The 20,334-nt window shown below is 36.3% G+C and overlaps 1 protein-coding gene across 6 annotated transcripts in view; it reads left to right on the top strand.

Annotated features, from left to right (window-relative positions):
• The window catches only part of SPATS2 (spermatogenesis associated serine rich 2), a 166,492-nt gene that overhangs the window by 127,933 nt on the left and 18,225 nt on the right, over positions 1-20,334 (top strand). For all 6 annotated transcript variants that reach the window (XM_073213566.1, XM_036992029.2, XM_073213567.1 and 3 more), the window contains 5 exons: positions 569-677; positions 1,792-1,841; positions 9,361-9,622; positions 10,828-11,004; positions 18,828-18,963. In XM_073213566.1, coding sequence (XP_073069667.1) covers positions 569-677; positions 1,792-1,841; positions 9,361-9,622; positions 10,828-11,004; positions 18,828-18,963 — 734 coding nt within the window. The remainder of the gene's footprint in view (positions 1-568; positions 678-1,791; positions 1,842-9,360; positions 9,623-10,827; positions 11,005-18,827; positions 18,964-20,334) is intronic.

The raw sequence follows: 20,334 nt of genomic DNA, 5'->3' as shown, positions 1-20,334 counted from the left end.
CTCTGGAGAGGGGGAAATGAGATTTATGAGGGACTTCATGGGGGCTTCAATTGATTTATTTTATTAAACTGGCTGTCACATAATGAGTGTTCATTATGTTTTCTATGCTTGAAATAGTTTATACTAATTAGAATTACCTTTATAGTGTTATACAATTAAATGATATGAAGTAAACGTATTTTGAAAATATACAAAATCTAAGTTGTTACTGTTAGTGGTTCATTAAACTTTATACCTTTCTCTATAGTATGCTAAAAATGAGGAAACACTGATGCTAAATTAATACCTGATACCTAAATTAAGTTACCCTTCCTTGAAATAAAATCTAATACATTCCTTTTATTTCTAGAAATGTTTTTCTGAATTTGAAATTAATTTTTTATGTGCTGTTATCACTCATCTATTAATCATTCCCAATGAGATGGTTGTATGTACTCTCACTGGCACTAAAGAGTGATAAATATTATTAAAAATGAAATGTCATTCCTTCCGTTATTCTCTGTAATAGGCCTCACTTGCCAACTAACCTACTGGTATTAGAACTAAATTACCCTATCATCTATTCCAGATAAATGCAGTGCGTGCAGTAGTTCCCAATAAGAGCAACAATGAAATCATCCTGGTTTTGCAGCACTTTGATAATTGTGTGGACAAAACAGTACAGGCATTTATGGAAGGTAATCTTAGATCAATTTTTTTATAAGTTTTAATTTTTTTCAAATAGAAATTGCTTCAAACTTTTATAACATTCATTCAGCCATCTAGTCTTTCTTAGGTGATAGAGCAGACCCCATGATAACTAATATACCATGCCATTTTTTAAAGGTATCTCTTAAAGATACCTCTTTCAGCCCTAGAAGTAATTCTTTTACAAGTTATAGGATATCTGGAATAAGAGCTGAGTTACGGAAACTTCATCCTTTTACTCAAAATGTTCTCTAATGGCATTTAAAGAGAAATCATGTGGCCAGTGGTATAAGGGACTCAGTTGGAGTTGAGTTGAATAAGAATTTAAGAAATTCTTAATGACAAAGCAGTGAACCTATGACCCAGCAACTGATTGCAAATTCAAGGACTCAACGTTCTCTTCCAGGCTCCAGTATTTAGTTTGGCTCTAGCAAGTGATCAAATGTATGGGTTTGAGTTTCCCTGTCTAAAATAGAGAAGAATGATGGGCTTAGCCAGGCTTTCAGTTTGAGTTGAGGAGTGTTTTTTTACAAACTTCTTTCCATGTAACTTGATTGAGAAAAACTTTGCCGGAAGCTATTGTATCATTGAACAGTGACATCAGATAAGGTCTCCCTGTTTCTATTTTTATGAATTTTCCAGTATAGAATAAACAGGTTCAAATACTGTAAGGTTTCTCTTCATCATCATCTGTTTTCCTTATGTTAGTATTTGAGTCTAGGGTAGTGTACAGCTCTCTCTAAAATAATGTAGCCAAGATTGTATGTAATCTAGAAAAGAGAGGATAGCATATTTGAGCTAAAACGAGTCATCTTTGTATTCGATCTAAACTATGTAAGTAAAGTAATTTTCAAAATGGTCAGGCTACATTTGTCTCTCCTTGGAAGAACTTACTGAGGAAATGAAAAGGAGAAGGGGGATCTAAATGAGCAGGTGTTCCAAAAGGTAAGTATGGTATCATTACACTGGCTCAGAGATATGAACTTTAAGTTTTCCTAGAGGAGCTTTGGAAATTCTCTTGCAGTTACAAAATGTAGGGACACTAACTCCTGCCTAACCATGCTTGTGGTAGGAGAGAAAATCTGTAATTGGTTTCTCTTACAGGTAGTGCCAGTGAAGTACTCAAAGAATGGACAGTAACAGGCAAGAAAAAGGTAAAAATGAATTCAACTTACAAGCATAGTATCAATATTTTTTTTCTAAGAAACTTTAGGCCTGCAAAAATATTTGTAAGAGAAGATTTACATTTGCATCTAGAGCTCACCTGGTTAAAAAATTTTCTTCTGTGACATTGAAACACAGCTGTGTATGTAGAGCACCAGTTTCCTCATGTGATTTAAGGCAGGAAACAGAATGACTCTGCCATGGTACAGCTGCTGAGGGTTTATGAACATTAAGGATGAAATAAGAGAGCATGTCAAGGAAAGCATCTAGTTCAGTGGTTTTCAATGTCATTCATATCATAGATCAGTTAAAATAGTTCAGATTTTTAGGTCAGACAACTGCATTATAGTTCCTGATGATAATGAGCTTTGACTTAAAGCCTAAAGAGGAGCTTTGCTACTATCAGCTGTGCAGAGGGGTCTGATGTTCCAGTTTAGGGAAGTAGAGCACTTAAGTGTGGAGTCTATCAGAGCTGGATTTATATCCTGTTCTACTACTTACTGGTTTTATGACCTGAGACTTTAACCTTTGTGTGCCTTAGTTTGCTCATCTCTAAAATAGGAGAACAATACTAGTTAGTACAAGTATCTAGTACATATTTGTCTAACATACAAGCTCTAATGTCTAACATAGTCTAACATATTAGTTCTCATTCTCTTCTCCTTATCCTCTTAAAACTGAATGCTTTACCAAAAGGATACTAGCTGGTCTCAAAATGCTTCCTATAGCTCTTTAAACCTTGCTCCTTTAGGAAATGCTTGAAGTATGGAATTTTATCAGTTATCTCTATGAAATCTCTTTGGGGGTGTTCTTTTCCTGTATTAGGTTAGTGCTAGAGTTCTGGAATGCTTTTTTTTTTTTTGGAATGCTTTCTTGATGAGTAACTTCAAAGATCTACTCTCTCATCACTTTTCAGATACACATCTCTAGATCTCCTTTTATCTAACAAAACTGAAGGTCTATACTGTTAAAAAGTAACTCTGCATTCATCACTACCACCCAGCCCCTGGCTACCACTCTTCTACTTTCTGCCTCTATTATTTTGACTGCTCTAAAGTACTTCATGTAAGTGGAATCATACAGTATTTGTCCTTTTGTGGCTGGCTTATTTCAGTTAGAATACAGCTCTCAGGTTTCACCCATGTTGTAGCAAAGGTCAGAATCTCCTTCCTTTTAAAGGCTAAAAATATTCCATTTCTATGTATATACCACATTTTGCTTATGTAATCAACCATCAATGGATACTTGGTTTGCTTCCACACTTTAGCTATTGTGAGTAATGCTGCTATGAACATGGGTGTACAGATATGTCACTGAGACCCTGCTTTCAGTTCTTTTGGTGAAGTAGAATTGCTGGGTCATACAGTAATCCTTCTTTTAATTTTCTGAGGAATTGCCATACTGTTTTCCATAACAGTTATGCCATTTTCATGCCCACTAACAGTACACAAGAGTTCCAATTTATCCACATTCTCTCCAGCTCTTGCTGTTTTCTGTTCTTTTGATAGTAACCATCCTAATGACTATGAGATATCTCACTGCAGTCTTGACTTACATTTTCCTAATAATTAATGATGTTGGACATCTTTTCTTGTGTTTGTTGGCAATTTCTATATCATCTTTGGAGAAATGTCATATGTGTTTTTTTTTTTATTTCGTACTGTCAATGTGGTATATTACACTGATCAATTTTCTTAGGTTGAACCATTCTTGCATTCCAGGAATAAATCCCACTTGGTCATGGTGTATATAATCCTTTTAATGATTGTGCTGAATGTGACTTAAAAATACTTTACGGGGATTTTTTAAATCAATGTTCATAAAGGATATTGGTCTACAGTTTTCTTAGTGTCTTTGTCAGGTTTAGGTATCAGGGTAATGCTGGCATCATTGAATGAACTAGGAAGTGTTTGTTCCTCTTCAGTTTTTTTGAAATGTTTGAGAAGAATTGGTTTTAGTTCTTCTGTAAGTGTTTGGTAGATATCATCAATGAAGCCATTGATTGAGCCCAAGGCTTTTCTTTTGTTAGATTTTTTTGGGGAGTGGATTTTTGATTACTGATTGAATATCTTTACTGGTTATAGGTCTATTCAGACTTTTTCTTTATGATTTAGTCTTGGTAAGTTTGTGTTTCTAAGAATTTATTCATTTCATCTAGGTTATCCAGTTTGTTGGCATACAATTATTCATAGTACTTTCTTATTATCCTTTTTATTTCTGTATAATCAGTGGTAGTATCCCCACTTTCATTTCTGATTTTAGTAATTTGAGTTTTTTTTCTTTATTTATTCTTCCATCTAGCTAAAGGTTTGTCAGTTTCGTTGATCTTTTCAAAGAGTTTCAATGATTTTCTCTATTGCTTTTCTATTTTCTATTTCATTTTTTCTCTGTTCTGTTCTTTATTTCCTTCCTTCTGCTAGCTTTGGATTTAATTCTTTTTCTAATTTCTTAAGTTGTGAAGATAGGTTGTTAATTTGATATCTTTCTTGTTTTTTTTAATTATTATTAAGGTGTCATAGATATGCCATCTTATGTTTATGTTGGTTTCAAATATACAACACAGTGGTTCAACAGTTATCCATATTATTAAATCCTCACTTCCTCTAGTGCAGTCACTATCTATCAGCATGTAAGATGTTACAGAATCATTAACTGTATTCTCCATGTTGTACTACCATCCCCATGACCAACTTATATTGTGATTGCAAATTATGTGCCTCTTTATCCCCTTTCCCCTCCACCCCCCACCCCTCTTGCTTGGTAACCGAGAAGTCCCTTCTTGGTGTCTACAAGGCCGCTACTATTTTGTTACTTCTGTTTAGCTTTGTTTTTATACTCCACATATAGATGAAATCATTTGGTACTTGTCTTTCTCTGCCTGGCTTATTTCACTGAGCATAATACCCTCTAGATCCATACATGTTGTTGCATGTGAGAGGATTTCTTTTCTTCTTATGACTGAATAATATTCCATTATATATATGTACCATCTCTTCTTTATCCATTCATCTACTGATGGACACTTAGGTTGCTTCCATATCTTGGCTATCAGAAATAGTGCAGCAATAAACATGGGTGCATATGTCTTTTAAAATCAGGGATTTTGATTTCTTTAGGTAAATTCCCAGGAGTGGAATTACTGAGTCAAATGGTATTTCTGTTTTTAGTTTTTTGAGGAACATCCATATTGCTTTCCACAGCAGTTGCACCAATTTACATTCCCACCAACAATGTTGGAGGGTTCCCATTTCTCCACATCCTTGCCAGCATTTGTTATTTCTTGTTTTTTGAATAGTGGCCATCCTAACTAATGTGAGGTGATATCTCATTGTGGTTTTAATTTGCATTTCCCACATGATTAGCGATGTGGAGCATCTTTTCATGTGCTTGTTGGCCATTTGTATTTATTTGGAGAAGTGTCTGTTCAGGTCCTCTGCCCATTTTTTGATCCGGTTATTTGTTTTTTGGGTGTTGAAGCCTGTGAGTTCTTTATATATTTTGGATGTTAATAACCCCTTATCAGATGAGTCATTTACAAATATATTCTCCTATACTGTAGGATATGTTTTTGTTCTGCTGATGGCGTCCTTTGTTGAACAGAAGGTTTTTAGTTTTATGTAGTCCCACTTGTTCATTTTTTATTTTGTTTCCCTTGCCCAAGGAGATGTGTTCAGAAAAAAGTTGCTCATGCTTATATTCAAGAGATTTTTGCCTATGTTTTCTTCTAATATTTTATGGTTTCATGACTTACATTCAGGTCTTTGATCCATTTTGAGTTTACTTTGGTATATGGAGTTAAACAGTAATCCAGTTGCATTCTCTTACACATAGTTGTCCAGAGATCTTTCTTATTTTTTAATGCAAGCATTTATAGCTATAAATTTTCCTCTTTGCACCACTTTCTCTGTATCCCATAAGTTTTGGTATGGTGTATTTTTATTTTAATTTGTTTCTAAGTATTTCCTAATTCTCATTGTGATTTCTTCTTTGATCCATTCATAGTTTTAAAATGTGTTGTTTAAGTTCCACAATATCATGAATTTTCCTGTTTTCCTTCTGTTACTGATTTCTAACTTTAACCCATTTTGGTCAGAGAATATACTTTGTATGATACCTATCTTTTCAAAATCTGTTGAGACTTAATTTGTGGCCTAACACAAGATCTATCCTAGAAAGTGCTGAGTGTGCTTGAGAAGAACGTATCTGCTATTGTTGCTGGGTAGAGTGTTCTGTATGTCTGTTAGATATAGTTGGTCTATTGTGTAGTTAAATCTTCTATTTCTTTACTTATCTTATGTCTGGTTGTTCTATATATTATTGTGAGTAGGAGATGGAAGTCTCCAAGTATTATTGTAGAACTGTCTATTTCTCTTTTCAGTTCTGTTGGTTTTGCTTCATATATTTTGATGGTCTGTCATTAGGTACATAAATTTTTATAATTGTTATAGTTCTTGCTGTATTGAATCTTTTATTAATATGTAATGTCTTCCTTTGTCTCTTATAACCTTTTTAAATTTAAAGTCTATTTTTGTCTGGTATTAGTACAGCCACCTGTGCTCTCTTTTGGTTACTGTTTGCATGGAATATAGTTTTCCATCTTTTCACTTTCAATCTATGTATGACTTTAAGTCTAAAGTAAATCTCTTACAGACAATAGTCTGTAAAATTATGTGTAATGGACCATGTGTGTTTATCCATTCTTCCAATCTCTGTCTTTTCATTGTAGAGTTTAATCCTTTACATTTAAAGTCATTATGATTATAAAGGTTTTCTGTCACTGTGCTATTTGTTTTCTACATGCTTTTATCTATTTTGTCCCTCATTTCCTGCATTACTGTCTTCTTTTGTGTTTAATCTGTTTTATAGTGAAATATTTAAATATGAAAAAGAATATAAATATAAAAAATGTCAAATATATATATAAATGTTTTAAATATAAGAAGTGTTTATGGTGAAGTGTTTAAATTCCTGTCTCATTTCCTTTTACATGTATTCTATAGCTCTTTCTTGTGGCTACCATGGCAATTATCTTCAACATCCTAAAGATGTAGCACTCTAACTTAAATTTATACCAGCTTAACTTCAGTAACATACAGAAACTCTGCTCCTTTACAGCTCCATCCCCACCCTCACCCCTTTTGGCTGTTTATATCACAGAATTACAGTTTTTTATGTTGTGTGCCCAAAAGCATAAACAAATATTTTAAATGCATTAGTCTCTTAAATTATTAGAAAGCAATATCTGGAATTACCAGAGCTGCAATTGATACTAGCTTTTAAGACTAATCATTTTTTTATCATTAAATGTATTAGTTTCTTAAATCATATAGAAACCAAAATGTACAGTTATAAACCATTATTACAATAATACTAGCTTTATAATTGCTCATATACTTACTTTATCAAGATATTTATTTCTCCATATGATTTCAAATTACTGTCTAGCGTCTTTTCATTTCACAGTGTAGGACTTCCTTGAGCATTTCTTGCAGTACAGGTCTGGTGGTCATGAACTCTCTCAATTTTCATCTATCTGGGAATGTCTTTATTTCTCCCTCACTTTTGAAGGACAGTTTTGCCAGTTACAGTATTCTTGGTTGACAGTTTTTTTCTTTTAGTACCTTGAATATATCTGCCTACTGCCTTCTTACCTCCAAAGTTTCTAATGAGAAATCTCCCTTATATGTGAGATGAGTCAATTGTTTCTGGCTGCTTTCAAGATCTCTCTTTGTCTTTGTTTTTCGAAACCTTGATTATAATGTTCCTGTGAGTCTCTTTGAGTTTATCTTAGAGTTCATTAAACTTCTTGGATGTTTATATTCATATCTTTTGTCAAATCTGGGAAGTTGTCAGCTATTTTTTCTTCAAATAGCTTTTTGCCCCTTTTTCTTGCTTTTCTTTTTGGACTTTCACAATGTATGTTTGGGTCAACTTAATGGTGTCCCACAGGTCCCTTAGGCTCTGTTCAGTTTTCTTCAGTCTTTTTTTCTTTCTGTTCCTCAGACTTAATGGTTTCCGTTGTCTTATCTTCAAGTTCACTGATTCTTCTGCCTGCTTAAATATGCCTTTGAATCCCTCTAGTGAATTTTTACGTTTCGGTTATTGTACTTTTCAGCTTGAGAATGTCTTTTTAGGTTTTCTGTATCTTTATAGCAATTTCCACTTTGTTCATATTTCATTTTCTTAACTTTCTCCACATCTTCCTTTAATTCTTTTAACATCTTTAAGACAGTTGTTTTAAAGTCTTTAAAATATCTGCCAACAGGTGTTTTTTGGGGATAGTTTCTGTTGACTTTTTCTTTTGAATGAGTCACACTTTCTTATTTCTTTGTGTCCCTTGTGATTTTTTTTTGTTGAAAATTGTGTATTTGAATCTAATAATGTTGAAATTCTTCCTTAGAGATGCTATTTCTTGTTAATTATTTTTGTATTTTTTTATTGTTGTAAGCTGTCTGTGTTCCAAGAGTCAGCCTAAAATGTAAACTTAAAGTCTTCTTGGGTCTTTTCCGAGTCTTTCCCTGGGCATGTATGGTCACTTTCAAATTTTCCCCATGTATGCAGTTGTTTTTAAATCTCCTAGTCTTTAATGTCTGGATCCTAAAAGGGAAAAAAGAAAAATGAAGTGAGGGTTAAGAACACTGCCCCCTTTAATTCCCTAGAAGTCACTTCAGCCAGAGGGAAAGGGGCTTGCAGCGATAAGAGGGAGTGCAACAACAGTGAATGTCAGCCTCTTTGTCTACACCTCACTGATCAAAAGAAGCAATCAGTGATCAGAACACAGACCCCTGATATTTGGAGGACAGGGTGCTTTTCTCTGCCTTGGCTCCTGCAAACTGTGTGCAAGCTGCTTCAAGGACAGGTACACAGCCACCTGCCTCCTAGATGGAGGTGTAGGATGATTAGCAGCTACTCTGGTAAGAGCTGAAATTAACCAAAATTAGCCACAATTTGCTATCCAATTCTCCCCCTGGAAATTGCAAGCCTTTACTGGACTCCAGAATTCCAAAATCAGTTTTATCAATCAGATTTTGCTAGTGTAATTGTTGTCTAGGTGGGGAGACACATCCCTGATGCTTCTTCCTCTGTCATCTTCCCAGAATCCTCTGCAGTGCAGTTTTAATTTGTCTTTTATTAGACTGAGATTGCACTTCATTCCATATGTTTATATTCTATATGACTTTTCTGTTGGGTTATTGTTTTTAGTTTGAGCTCCATATATATTTAGCTCTTCATATGTATAAGTTGTGACATTTTTCACATTTTGTAACTTACCTTTTGATTTATTTATGCATAATTTTTATATTTATGTGTTTGTGAATTTATCCAAGTATTTTACATAGTTATTTTAGTCAGTAGTTCAACATATACAAAATATGTTCAATTTCTGGAAAAACATTTGAGAAATTGGTAACATTGGTTACCTTTTGGTAGCTAGAGTTACCTCTAGGTTGTCGGTGGGGGGGGGTCTTCTTTTTCTTTTCTTTTTTTCAAATCATGAATAACCATTAGAACAAAAAGAAGAAAAACAAACCAAAACCTGCAGCAGAAGCAAGTAACAGTATCCCAGATTCCAGTAAATCAGTTTCCATTCAAGAGGAGCAGTCTACACCTTCCTCAGAGAAAGGTGGTGTTAATGGTTACCATGTCAACAGTGCCATCAATGATACTGAGTCTGTGGACTCACTCAGTGAAGGTATGGAGGTACTTTCAATAGATGCCAGAGAATTGGAGGATCCTGAGTCTGCCATGCCAGATACACTGGATAGAACAGGTGAGTTTATAAACAGGTCTTTGAAAAGTTGCATTCTATTGAAAAATACAGGGGTGTCCTGGTTGCGAAAGCAATCAGGAAATTAAATCTAGATAGTCTTTTACTTTCAGTTTTGTTACCTCTTATGTGAGTCATATTTTATAAGTATCAAAGGCGTAGAAAAATATAATTCTCATTCTACTGTCTCATATTTCGATTTTAGTCTAAGTCAGTCTTGTGGAAATTTTCTACCTTAATAGTCCCTTAGTACTTAGAGGCTACAGATGACCTTAAGATGTTTTTTTTAATTGCATACTTATTAAGGAAAATGACGATGATGAGTTGATGTTCATATTCTAAGACCCAACACAGTGAGGAATATATAATATTAACTGTAATACAGTGGCTTTCATGAGAAGTAGACAGTTGGTTTTTATAGTCCCACATTTATTTTCTAGTAAAGTGTTTAGTATTAGTTATAAATTTAAACACCCTGTACATTTTTTGTATGTTTTTATTAACCATTTTGATGACTGCTGGGAAGATATTGCGAATACCTTTTAAAATAGGTTTTTTAATTACTGGTTTATTAATCCAGTTCCCTTTGCTTGATTACTGTTGGTTTTATAAATATAATGCCAGTTTAGGAATTATGCTTTACTTTTCAGATGTTCTTTTATTGACTACTTCATACAAACAAAAAAGACAGAGAAAAATACAGCACTTACACTGACCTCAGACAAACCAAAGATAGTCAATGGCTTCCATTTTTTTTCTGAGATAGTTTTCCTTTCATTTCCTAACCCTTTGCCCTTTATATTCCCTAAAGCTTTTAAAACTCTACTTTCCGTGGGACAGTGTAAAACTTTTTCCTTGAACATGACTTACAGAAGCTATCAGAAGTTGGTGATGTTGACCCTCTTGGCTTTTTTGTACCCAGAGCCAAAAGGAAGCTACCAAGGTACAGGGAACAAGCTAGCCTGCCTAGAGATGGGCTGACACAGATTGCTCCTCTTCCCCATTCAGGATGCCACTTAGGGCTAAGCCAGATGCTACATGTAGCCTCATCCAGCTGACTTTTCTATTTTGTCAGTTGACTTTGTTCACAGCATATTAAGAGATGTAATTTTGCCTGAAAGGTTTTTACTTTTTTTCTTTGTGTTAAAACTGCTTGATTTATTTACCCCTATATTTTGCTCTTAAGTACTGGCCTCTTTCTTTGACAGGATCCATGCTGGGGAATGGTGTCTCTGATTTTGAGTCCAAGCCTTTGACTATGCACTCTACTCAGAATTCTCAACAAAATAGGAATGCTGCCAAGTCTCTCTCAAGATCAACTGCAGGACCTCAGTTTTTGAATCTGGGGATTGAAAATGTTCCACTCTCCACCAACAAAAAGCTAGGTAAGTCAGAAGCCTACCTTTGAGAGAAAACCAAAACATCTGTGTTTTTGGCTAAAGAGGGCAAATTATCTTTGTTCCCACAGATGAGGTCTCAGAAGGGCAGCAGGTAATACTTTTTTTATTTACTAGGCAGTGGTTACCCAGCCTTTCCCCAATTCTGGTACGTGGAGTAGTTTAGATGTGGTACAGTCTTATTACAGTGATGAGGACCCTGTTTGTGAAAGAAAAGTCAGACACTACCAGCAGGATGACTTTTCTGCTTACACTAATCTGTTTCTTTTATTTGCTTTACTGCAACATTTTTGTGCTGTTCCCTCCATTTTTATCTCCTCGTTGACTTAACAGTAAAAAGCTCTTCCATGTCTGACATGACATTTTAAGGAAATAGCTTCATTTCTCTTCATGACTTTATGCTTTTACTGATACCTGTCAGACTGTAGCTCTATAAACAAGATCATTTTCTCATATATACAAAGCATTGACTGGTGGTAGCTTGTTGCTTTTTTTTAAAACTGTAATAACCACTTAAATAGTCAACCAGTAATTAAACAGAGATAATAGCCCCTCTGAGTATCATACATCTAAGCATGGCAGTCTACTCCACTAGACAAATGAAACAGAAATATAAAAGACACTCGTAACCTGTAGCTCTTTATTGAATTATTTATTTCACATGAGCTAAATTTAATTAGTGAAGCTCTCCTTTTTCATGTTTCCAACATAACTCAACGTGGTGCAGAAAAGCAAGTCTGAGAATATTCAGTCAAGTAGAAATAAAAGCACAAGGCTTGGAAGCTTTTAGGTAGAGTTTTAAGGAAATCAAGTTGAAATGAGGAAGAATTGAGGTAAAAATCTAAAAATGTATCTTGGCATATTATAAGTTTTTTAGATTCATAATTCTATCAATTGTATGTATAACTTTGGCCTTGGTAAATAAAGAAAGGTTAATAGAACTCACAGAAACTGGCTATAATGTGTTGGGTAGGTAAATGTATTTCTTATTTACAAAGTTGGCTTCCCCACCTGTAATTCTTCAAACTATGCTACAGAGAGAGAACTTCATCCATTTTGTAATGTCTACATGGTGAATTATATCTGACTAAATCCTGTCATTTAGAGAATTTTGAAAATTTGGTACCTATTCAAATAGTTATTCTCTTAGTATTTTTTTTCTCTGTTCCATTTCATCTTGAGTAGCTTCTAAAATTGATGAATTCAAATTCATTAATTTTTTTTAACACTTCCTAGTCAGCTGTTAATCCCATCCTAGTGTCTTTTTCATCTCAGACATTGTACTTTTTTATCTCTAGAGATTAAGTTGGGGTCTTTTAAAATATCTTCCATGTCTCTCCTTACCTGCCTATGCCTTCCTCTACCTTCTTGAACATAAGATATCTGATTAAATTAGCTGTTTTGATGTCCTTGTCTACTTGGTTCTATATCTGTGTCATTTATGTATATTTCTGTTAACATATTTTTATCTTCATTATGGGTCATATTTTTCTGCCTCTCTGTATGTCTAGTAGGTTTTTTATTGGATGTCAGCATTGTGAATTTTGTTTTGTTGATTGCTAGATGTTTTTGTATTTCTTTAAATATTCTTGTGATTTGTTCTGGGACTGTTACTTGGGAACAGTTTGAAGCTCGATATTAAGCCTTGTTAGATGGAAGTAGAGCAGCCTTTAGTCTAGAGTTAATCCTGCCTCATTACTGAGGCCCTACCTGGTGCCCCGGTTGGCTGGTGTGAGCATGAAATGTTCCTGGCCTGGGTGAGCTCTCAGGATTGTTCTGCCTGCTCCTTTTGGAGCTTTTCCCTGTCTTGGGTAGTTTCCTCACACCCATGCACTCTGTAGGTCTCTGTACAACTCTCATTGTTCTGTAGTCTGACCTCTCCAGATTCTACCCTGACAATTCTAGCCACCTTGGCCTTCCCGAGTTCTCAACTCTGTCCTCTCAATTCAGGGAGTCCTCAACTCAGTTTAGGATTTCTCCTCCTTCTATTTCAAGCTCTCTTGTGGCAGGAAGTTGGGGGTAATCATAGGCCTCACTTCTTTTGTTTCTGTTTTCTCAGGGAAATAGTGCTGTTCCTTGCCCATTGTCTGAACACCATTGTTTCATATATTTTATCTGTGTGAGTGTGTTTAATTGTTTGAAACACGAGGGTAAATCCAATTCTTATTAGTTCATCTTGGCCCGTATACTTACTATTTTTTCTTTTTGGTATCATTAATCTACAATTACATGAGGAACATTATGTTTGCTAGACTCCCCCCTTCACCAAGTCCCCACCACATACCCCATTAGTCACTGTCCATCAGCGTAGTAAGATGCTGTAAAACCACTACTTGTCTTCTCAGTGTTGTACAGCCCTCCCCGTGCCCCGCCAACACTATACATGCTAATCGTAAGGCACCCTTAGTTCTTCCCCCACCTTCTCCCTCCCTTCCCACACATCCTCCCCAGTCCCTTTCCCTTTGATAACTGTTAGTCCATTCTTAGGTTCTGTGATTCTGCTGCTGTTTTGTTCCTTCAGTTTTTCCTTTGTTCTTATATTCCGCATAAGAGTGAAATCATTTGGTACTTGTCTTTCTCCACCTGGCTTATTTCACTGAGCATAATACCCTCTAGCTCCATCCATGTTGCAAATGGTAGGATTTGTTTTCTTCTTATGGCTGAATAATATTCTATTGTGTATATGTACTACATCTTCTTTATCCATTCATCTACTGATGGACACTTAGGTTGCTTCCATTTCTTGGCTATTGTAAATAGTGCTGCAATAAATATAGGGGTGCATCTGTCTTTTTCAAATTGGGCTGCTGCATTCTTAGGGTAAATTCCTAGAAGTGGAATTCCTGGGTCAAATGGTATTTCTATTTTGAGCTTTTTGAGGAACCTCCATACTGCTTTCCACCATGGTTGAACTAATTTGCATTCCCACCAGCAGTGTAGGAGGGTTCCCCTTTCTCCACAACCTCGCCAACGTTTGTTGTTGTTTGTCTTTTGGATGGTGGCGATCCTTACTGGTGTGAGGTGATATCTCATTGTGATTTTAATTTGCATTTCTCTGATGACTAGCGATGTGGAGCATCTTTTCATGTGTCTGTTGGCCATCCGAATTTCTTCTTTGGAGAACTGTCTGTTCAGCTCCTCTGCCCATTTTTTAATTGGATTATTTGCTTTTTGTTTGTTGAGGTACGTGAGCTCTTTATATATTTTGGATGTCAACCCTTTATCAGATATGTCATTTATGAATATATTCTCCCATACTGTAGGGTACCTTTTTGTTCTATTGATGGTGTCCTTTGCTGTACAGAAGCTTTTTAGCATGATGTAGTCCTATTTGTTCATTTTTTATTTTGTTTCCCTTGCCTGAGGAGATGCATTCTGGAAAAAGTTGCTCATGTTTTCGGGGTATAGGTCTTTCACTTCCTTGGTTAGGTTTATTCCTAGATATTTTATTTTGTTTGATGCAATTGTGAATGGAATTGTTTTCCTGATTTCTCTTTCTATTAGTTCATTGTTAGTGTATAGGAAAGCCTTAGATTTCTGTGTATTAATTTTGTATCCTGCAACTTTGCTGTATTCCGGTATCAGTTCTAGTAGTTTTGGAGTGGAGTCTTTAGGACTTTTTATGTACAATATATCATGTCATCTGCAAATAGTGACAGTTTGACTTCTTTACCAATCTGAATTCCTTGTATTTCTTTTTTTTTTGTCTAATTGCTGTGGCTAGGACCTCCAGTACTATGTTGAAACAGTGGGGAGAGTGGGCTTCCCTGTCTTATTCCTGATCTTAGAGGAAATGCTTTCAGCTTCTTGCTGTTCAGTATGATGTTGGCTGTGGGTTTTTCATATATGACCTTTATTATGTTGAGGTACTTGCCCTCTATACCCATTTTGCTGAGAGTTTGTTTATGTGGTGGATGATGTTGATGGATTTCTGAATGTTGTACCATCCTTGCATCCCTGAGATGAATCCCACTTGATCACAGTGTATGATCCTCTTGATATACTTTTGAAATCGGTTTGCTAATATTTTGTTGAATATTTTTGCATCTATATTCATCAGGGATATTGGTCTGTAATTTTCTTTTTTGGTGGGGTCTTTGCCTGCTTTTGTTATTAGGGTGATGCCTGCTTCATAGAATGAGTCTGGAAGTATTCCCTCTTCTTCTATTTTTTGGTAAACTTTAAGGAGAATGGGTATTGTCTTCTCTGTATGTCTGATAAAACTCCGCGGTAAATCCATCTGGCCCGGGAGTTTTGCTTTTGGTTAGTTTTTGGATTACCGATTCAATTTCTTTGCTGGTAATTGGTCTGTTTAGATTTTCTGTTTTTTCCTTGGTCAGTCTTGGAAGGTTATATTTTTCTAGGAAATTGTCCGTTTCTTTTAGGTTTTCCAGCTTGTTAGCATATAGATTTTTGTAGTATTCTCTAATAATTCTTTGTATTTCTGTGGGGTCCGTCATGATTTTTCCTTTCTCATATCTGATTCTGTTGATGTGTGTAGATTCTCTTTTTTTTTTTATAAGTCTGGCTAGGGGCTTATCTATTTTGTTTATTTTCTCAAAGAGCTAGCTCTTGGTTTCATTGATTTTTTTCTATTCTATTCTCAATTTTATTGATTTCTTCTCTAATCTTTATTAAGTCCCTCCTTCTGAAGACTTTAGGCTTCATTTGTTCTTCTTTTTCCAATTTCGATAATTGTGTCTTTAGACTCTTGATTTGGGATTGTTCTTCCTTCTTTAAATATGCCTGGAATGCTATATACTTTCCTCTTAAGACTCCTTTCACTGCATCCCAAAGAAGTTGGGGCTTTGTGTTGTTGTCATTTGTTTCCATATGTTTCTTGATCTCTATTTTAATTTGGTCATTTATCCACTGATTATTTAGGAGCACGTGTTTGTGAGCCTTTTTGCTTTCTTTGTACAATTTATTTCTAGTTTTATACCTTTGTGGTCTGAGAACTTGGTTGGTAGAATTTCAGTCTTTTTGAATTTACTGAGGCTCTTTTTGTGGCCTAGTATGTGGTCTATTTTGGAGAATGTTCCATTGCACTTGAGAAGAATGTGTATCCTGTTACTTTTGGGTGTAGAGTTCTATAGATGTCTGTTAGGTCCATCTGTTGTAGTGTGTTGTTCAGTGCCTCCGTGTCCTTACTTATTTTCTGTCTGGTGGATCTGTCCTTTGGAGTGAGTGGTGTGTAGAAGTCTCCTAAAATAAATGCACTGCATTCTATTTCCTCCTTTAATTCTGTTAGTATTTGTTTCACATATATTGATGCTCATGTATTGGGTGCATATATATTTATAATGGTTATATCCTCTTGTTGGATTGACCCCTTTATCATTATATAATGTCTTTCTTTATCTCTTGTGACTTTCTTTGTTCTGCAGTCTATTTTATCTGATACTAGTACTGCAACACCTGCTTTTCTCCTTGTTGTTTGCATGAAATATCTTTTTCCATCCCTTGATTTTAGTCTGTGCATGTCTTTGGGTTTGAGGTGCATCTCTTGTAAGCAGCATGTAGATGGGTCTTGCTTTTATGTCCATTCTGTTACTCTATGTCTTTTGATTGGTGCATTCAGTACATTTACATTTAGGGTGATTATTGAAAGATATGTACTTATTGCCATTGCAGGCTTTAGGTTCGTGGTTACCAAAGATTCAAGGTTAGCTTCTTTACTATCTTACTGTCTAACATAACTCACTTATTGAGCTATTATAAACACAGTCTGATGATTCTTTATTTCTCTCCCTTCTTATTCCTCCTCCTCCATTCTTTGTATGTTAGGTGTGTGTGTGTGTGTGTGTGTGTGTGCGTGCTCTTTTGTGTTTCCTTTGACTGCTTTTGTGGGTAGTTGATTTTATTTTTTGCCTTTAGTTAGTATTTAATTGTTCCGCTTTCTTTGCTGTGATTTTATTTTCTCTGGTGACATCTGTTTAGCCTTAAGAGTGCTTCCATCTAGAGCAGTCACTCTAGAATACCCTGTAGAGGTGGTTTGTGGGAGGCAAATTCCCCCACCTTTTGCTTGTCTGGGAATTGTTTAATCCCTCCTTCATATTTAAATGATAATCGTGCTGGATACAGTATCCTTGGTTCAAGTCCCTTCTGTTTCATTGCATTAAATCTATCATGCCATTCTCTTCTGGCCTGTAAAGTTTCTGTTGAGAAGTCTTATGATAACCTGATGGGTTTTCCTTTGTAGGTGACCTTTTTTCTCTCTCTGGCTGCCTTTAATACTCCATCCTTGTCCTTTATCTTTGCCATTTTAATTATTATATGTCTTGGTGTTGTCCTCCTTGGGTCCCTTCTGTTGGGAGTTCTGTATGCTTCTGTAGTCTGAGAGACTATTTTCTTCCCCAGTTTGGGGAAGTTTTCAGCAATTATTTCTTCAAAAATACTTTCTATCCCTTTTTCTCTCTTCTTCTGGTACCCCTATAATGCGAATATTGTTCCATTTGGATTGGTCACACAATTCTCTTAATATTCTTTCATTCCTAGAGATCCTTTTATCTCTCTCTGCGTCAACTTCTCTGTGTTCCTGTTCTCTGATTTCTGTTCCATTAATGGCCTCTTGCATCTCGTCCATTCTACCTTTAAGTCCTTCCAGAGATTGTTTTATTTCTGTATTCTCCCTCCTTAGCTCTTGCATATTTCTCTGCAAGTCCATCAGCATGGTTATGACCTTTATTTTGAATTCTTTTTCAGGAAGATTGGTTAAATCTATCTCCCCAGATTCCCTCTCAGGGGAGAATGTCTGGGTTAGTCTGGTCTGTATCAAATTCTTCTGCCTTTTCATGGTGATAGAGGTAGTCGTAGGCAGTTGGTGCATGTGTCAGCTGGGAGAACCAAGTCCCTTTCCACTTGCTCCTGGCCTTACTCTCCTGGGAGAACGGCCACCCCTAGTGGCTTGTGCTGGGCAGTTGCGCGCAGGTGAGGTCTCTGATTCTTGCCCACACCGCTGTGGAGTAAGCTCCCAGCCCCATGCAGTTGCTGTGGGCGTGGGCGGTCTCAGGCTGCTGCACCACTGTGGCGGGCCACGCCAGAGGGGGAACAGGTGGGAGGGTGTTTATCACCGTGAGGAGCCTCAGAGCTGTGCTGCTGCCCATGGGTTAGGGCACCTGGAGTTCCCCGGGATTCCCAGCTGCTGTGCTGAGTGTCCCGGGATGCTTCCATCCAGCTGTGGGGTCCTTGTCCCTTTAAGACTTTAAAAAAGCACTCACTTTTCTTTTGTCCCAGGGGCACTGGCTGTGGGGACCTGCTCGCAGGTTTTACTGTCCCATTTCCCTAGTATCCAGCACACCACGCACTGTGTGTCTGTGCTCCTGGTGCGGATGACTAGGTCTGGGTATTTAGCAGTCCTGGGCTCCCTCTCCCTCCCTGTTTCAACTGCTCTCCTCCCACGAGGGAGCAGGGGTGAGGGGTGCGCTCAGGTCCCGCAGGGTCACAGCTTGTATCTTACCCCCTTTGTGAGGCACTGGGTTCTTGCAGGTGTAGATGTAGCCTGGCTGTTGTCCTGTATCTTCTGGTCTCTCTTTTAGGAATAGTTGTATTTGTTGTATTTTCAAAAATATATATGTTTTTGGGAGGAGATTTCTGCTGTCCTACTCACGCCGCCATCTTGGCTCCTCCTGTCTTACTATTTTTTTTAAATCAATGAAGACATTGGTTTTCTTGTTGAGGAGGATGGCCATTTAGGAAACATTCTTAGTCCACATGACATTTGTTACTTTACTGCTTAGGTGTTCAGATCCAACTTTAAAGTTACCTATGCTCCCTTTTAACAAAAAAAATCTTTGGGGTTTTTATTTAAGGTTCCAACATTGAAAAATCTGTGAAAGACCTCCAGCGCTGCACAGTGTCTCTTGCTCGGTATCGCGTTGTAGTTAAAGAAGAGATGGATGTTTCCATTAAGAAAATGAAACAAGCATTTGCTGAATTGCAGAGTTGGTAAGTTAAGATGTATTTGGTCTTAGTAGCACAAAAATGATTATTTATAAAGATGGTCAGTCATTCACCAAGTTTTTAAATTCCTAGCTCTTAACTACTCTTTGTAGAGGGGAGAGACTTAAAAATCTTATGGTATATTTAGCTTTCTGCTTCCTTCAGCTTCTTTTGGTCAAAGTATGGGAATGAGTGTGGTACAGAAAACTCATTAGGCTCTACCAATGGCCTGAGGTTAATATTGTTTGAAAAGGGACAAATAATTATAGAGTAGATCATGCAGACTCTAGGATCTGTCTTTTAAACTGGGAACCTATAACCAAAGACATGATGTTTTTGGACAAAGTTATAAAGTAGAAAAGATCTGTCTTTGTTTTCTTACCTCCTTTCATCCTTCCTAATGCACCCCACCCTAATGGTCTCTTCTGTGCCCTATTATTAATCATTGATTTGCTTTAATTTTGTGTTTTTCAAACTGCATTTCAAAGAATACTCATATCTTAAGACATATTTTTATGTGTTCTGTGAGGGAAGTAGTGTTTGGTAGTTAAAGAGGTTTAAAATAACTAAAAAAAAACTTTATTCCTGAACTTCTCAGTGCTAATGTGTATTTGTGAACCTGCAAGAGGGAACTATACTGTGCTGTTTACCAAATGTATTTAATTATAGAATCTTTGTGGGACAAATGTAGATTCTAATGTTATCTTGAACACTGAAGCTGTCTTAACTGTTAGATATTAAGATGTTAGCTAATATTTAAACTGCAAGTCCTTTCTGGGGGATATTTGCATTTTATAAGGAACTTTTCTGAAAATGGAAAACATCTCAGGACCAAATTCAGTAGAATGATGGGGAGACAAGCAGCTAGGTTGATGTTTGGGGATCTAAAACTGTCCATTCTGCTTATCTGCAAGACTTGCCTGGATCTGAAATGTGTGAGAGTTTATGAGTAGAGAGAACCTATAGCAATGCTCCTCCCAGCCAGCCAGCCCTTTTCTTGACTGTCTTTGGTCATGTTCAACTGTGTCTCTATTTACAAACTTAGTCTGGCCAGGACTAAGTGGACAAGAGATAGTGGGAGTATGGGTAGCTTAGTCCTTCTGTTCTATGGACTACAAGAGGGAGTAAATTAACAAAGATGTGGAATAAAGCCTTCAAAAAGTTTCTGATCCCTACCTACTTTTATCATTTTTATCACTTGCAAAGCGTAGAATGGTTCATTAAATCATCACAAACAAAAAGTACTTTTAGGATGGATAACTGATCTCCTTGTCTGCCCATGCTTAGCCCTCAATGCCGTTTCACCTTTCAAGTTTTATAGCTAGAAACTTTGTTATGCCTTCTGTTTTTCTTGCATATATTTTTGCTCCAGATTAC

Source organism: Manis javanica, chromosome 10 (assembly GCF_040802235.1).
Source record: "Manis javanica isolate MJ-LG chromosome 10, MJ_LKY, whole genome shotgun sequence".
Taxonomy (NCBI): domain Eukaryota; kingdom Metazoa; phylum Chordata; class Mammalia; order Pholidota; family Manidae; genus Manis; species Manis javanica.
The sequence above is the reverse complement of the archived record's forward strand: the minus strand, read 5'-3'. Positions and strand labels throughout refer to the sequence as shown.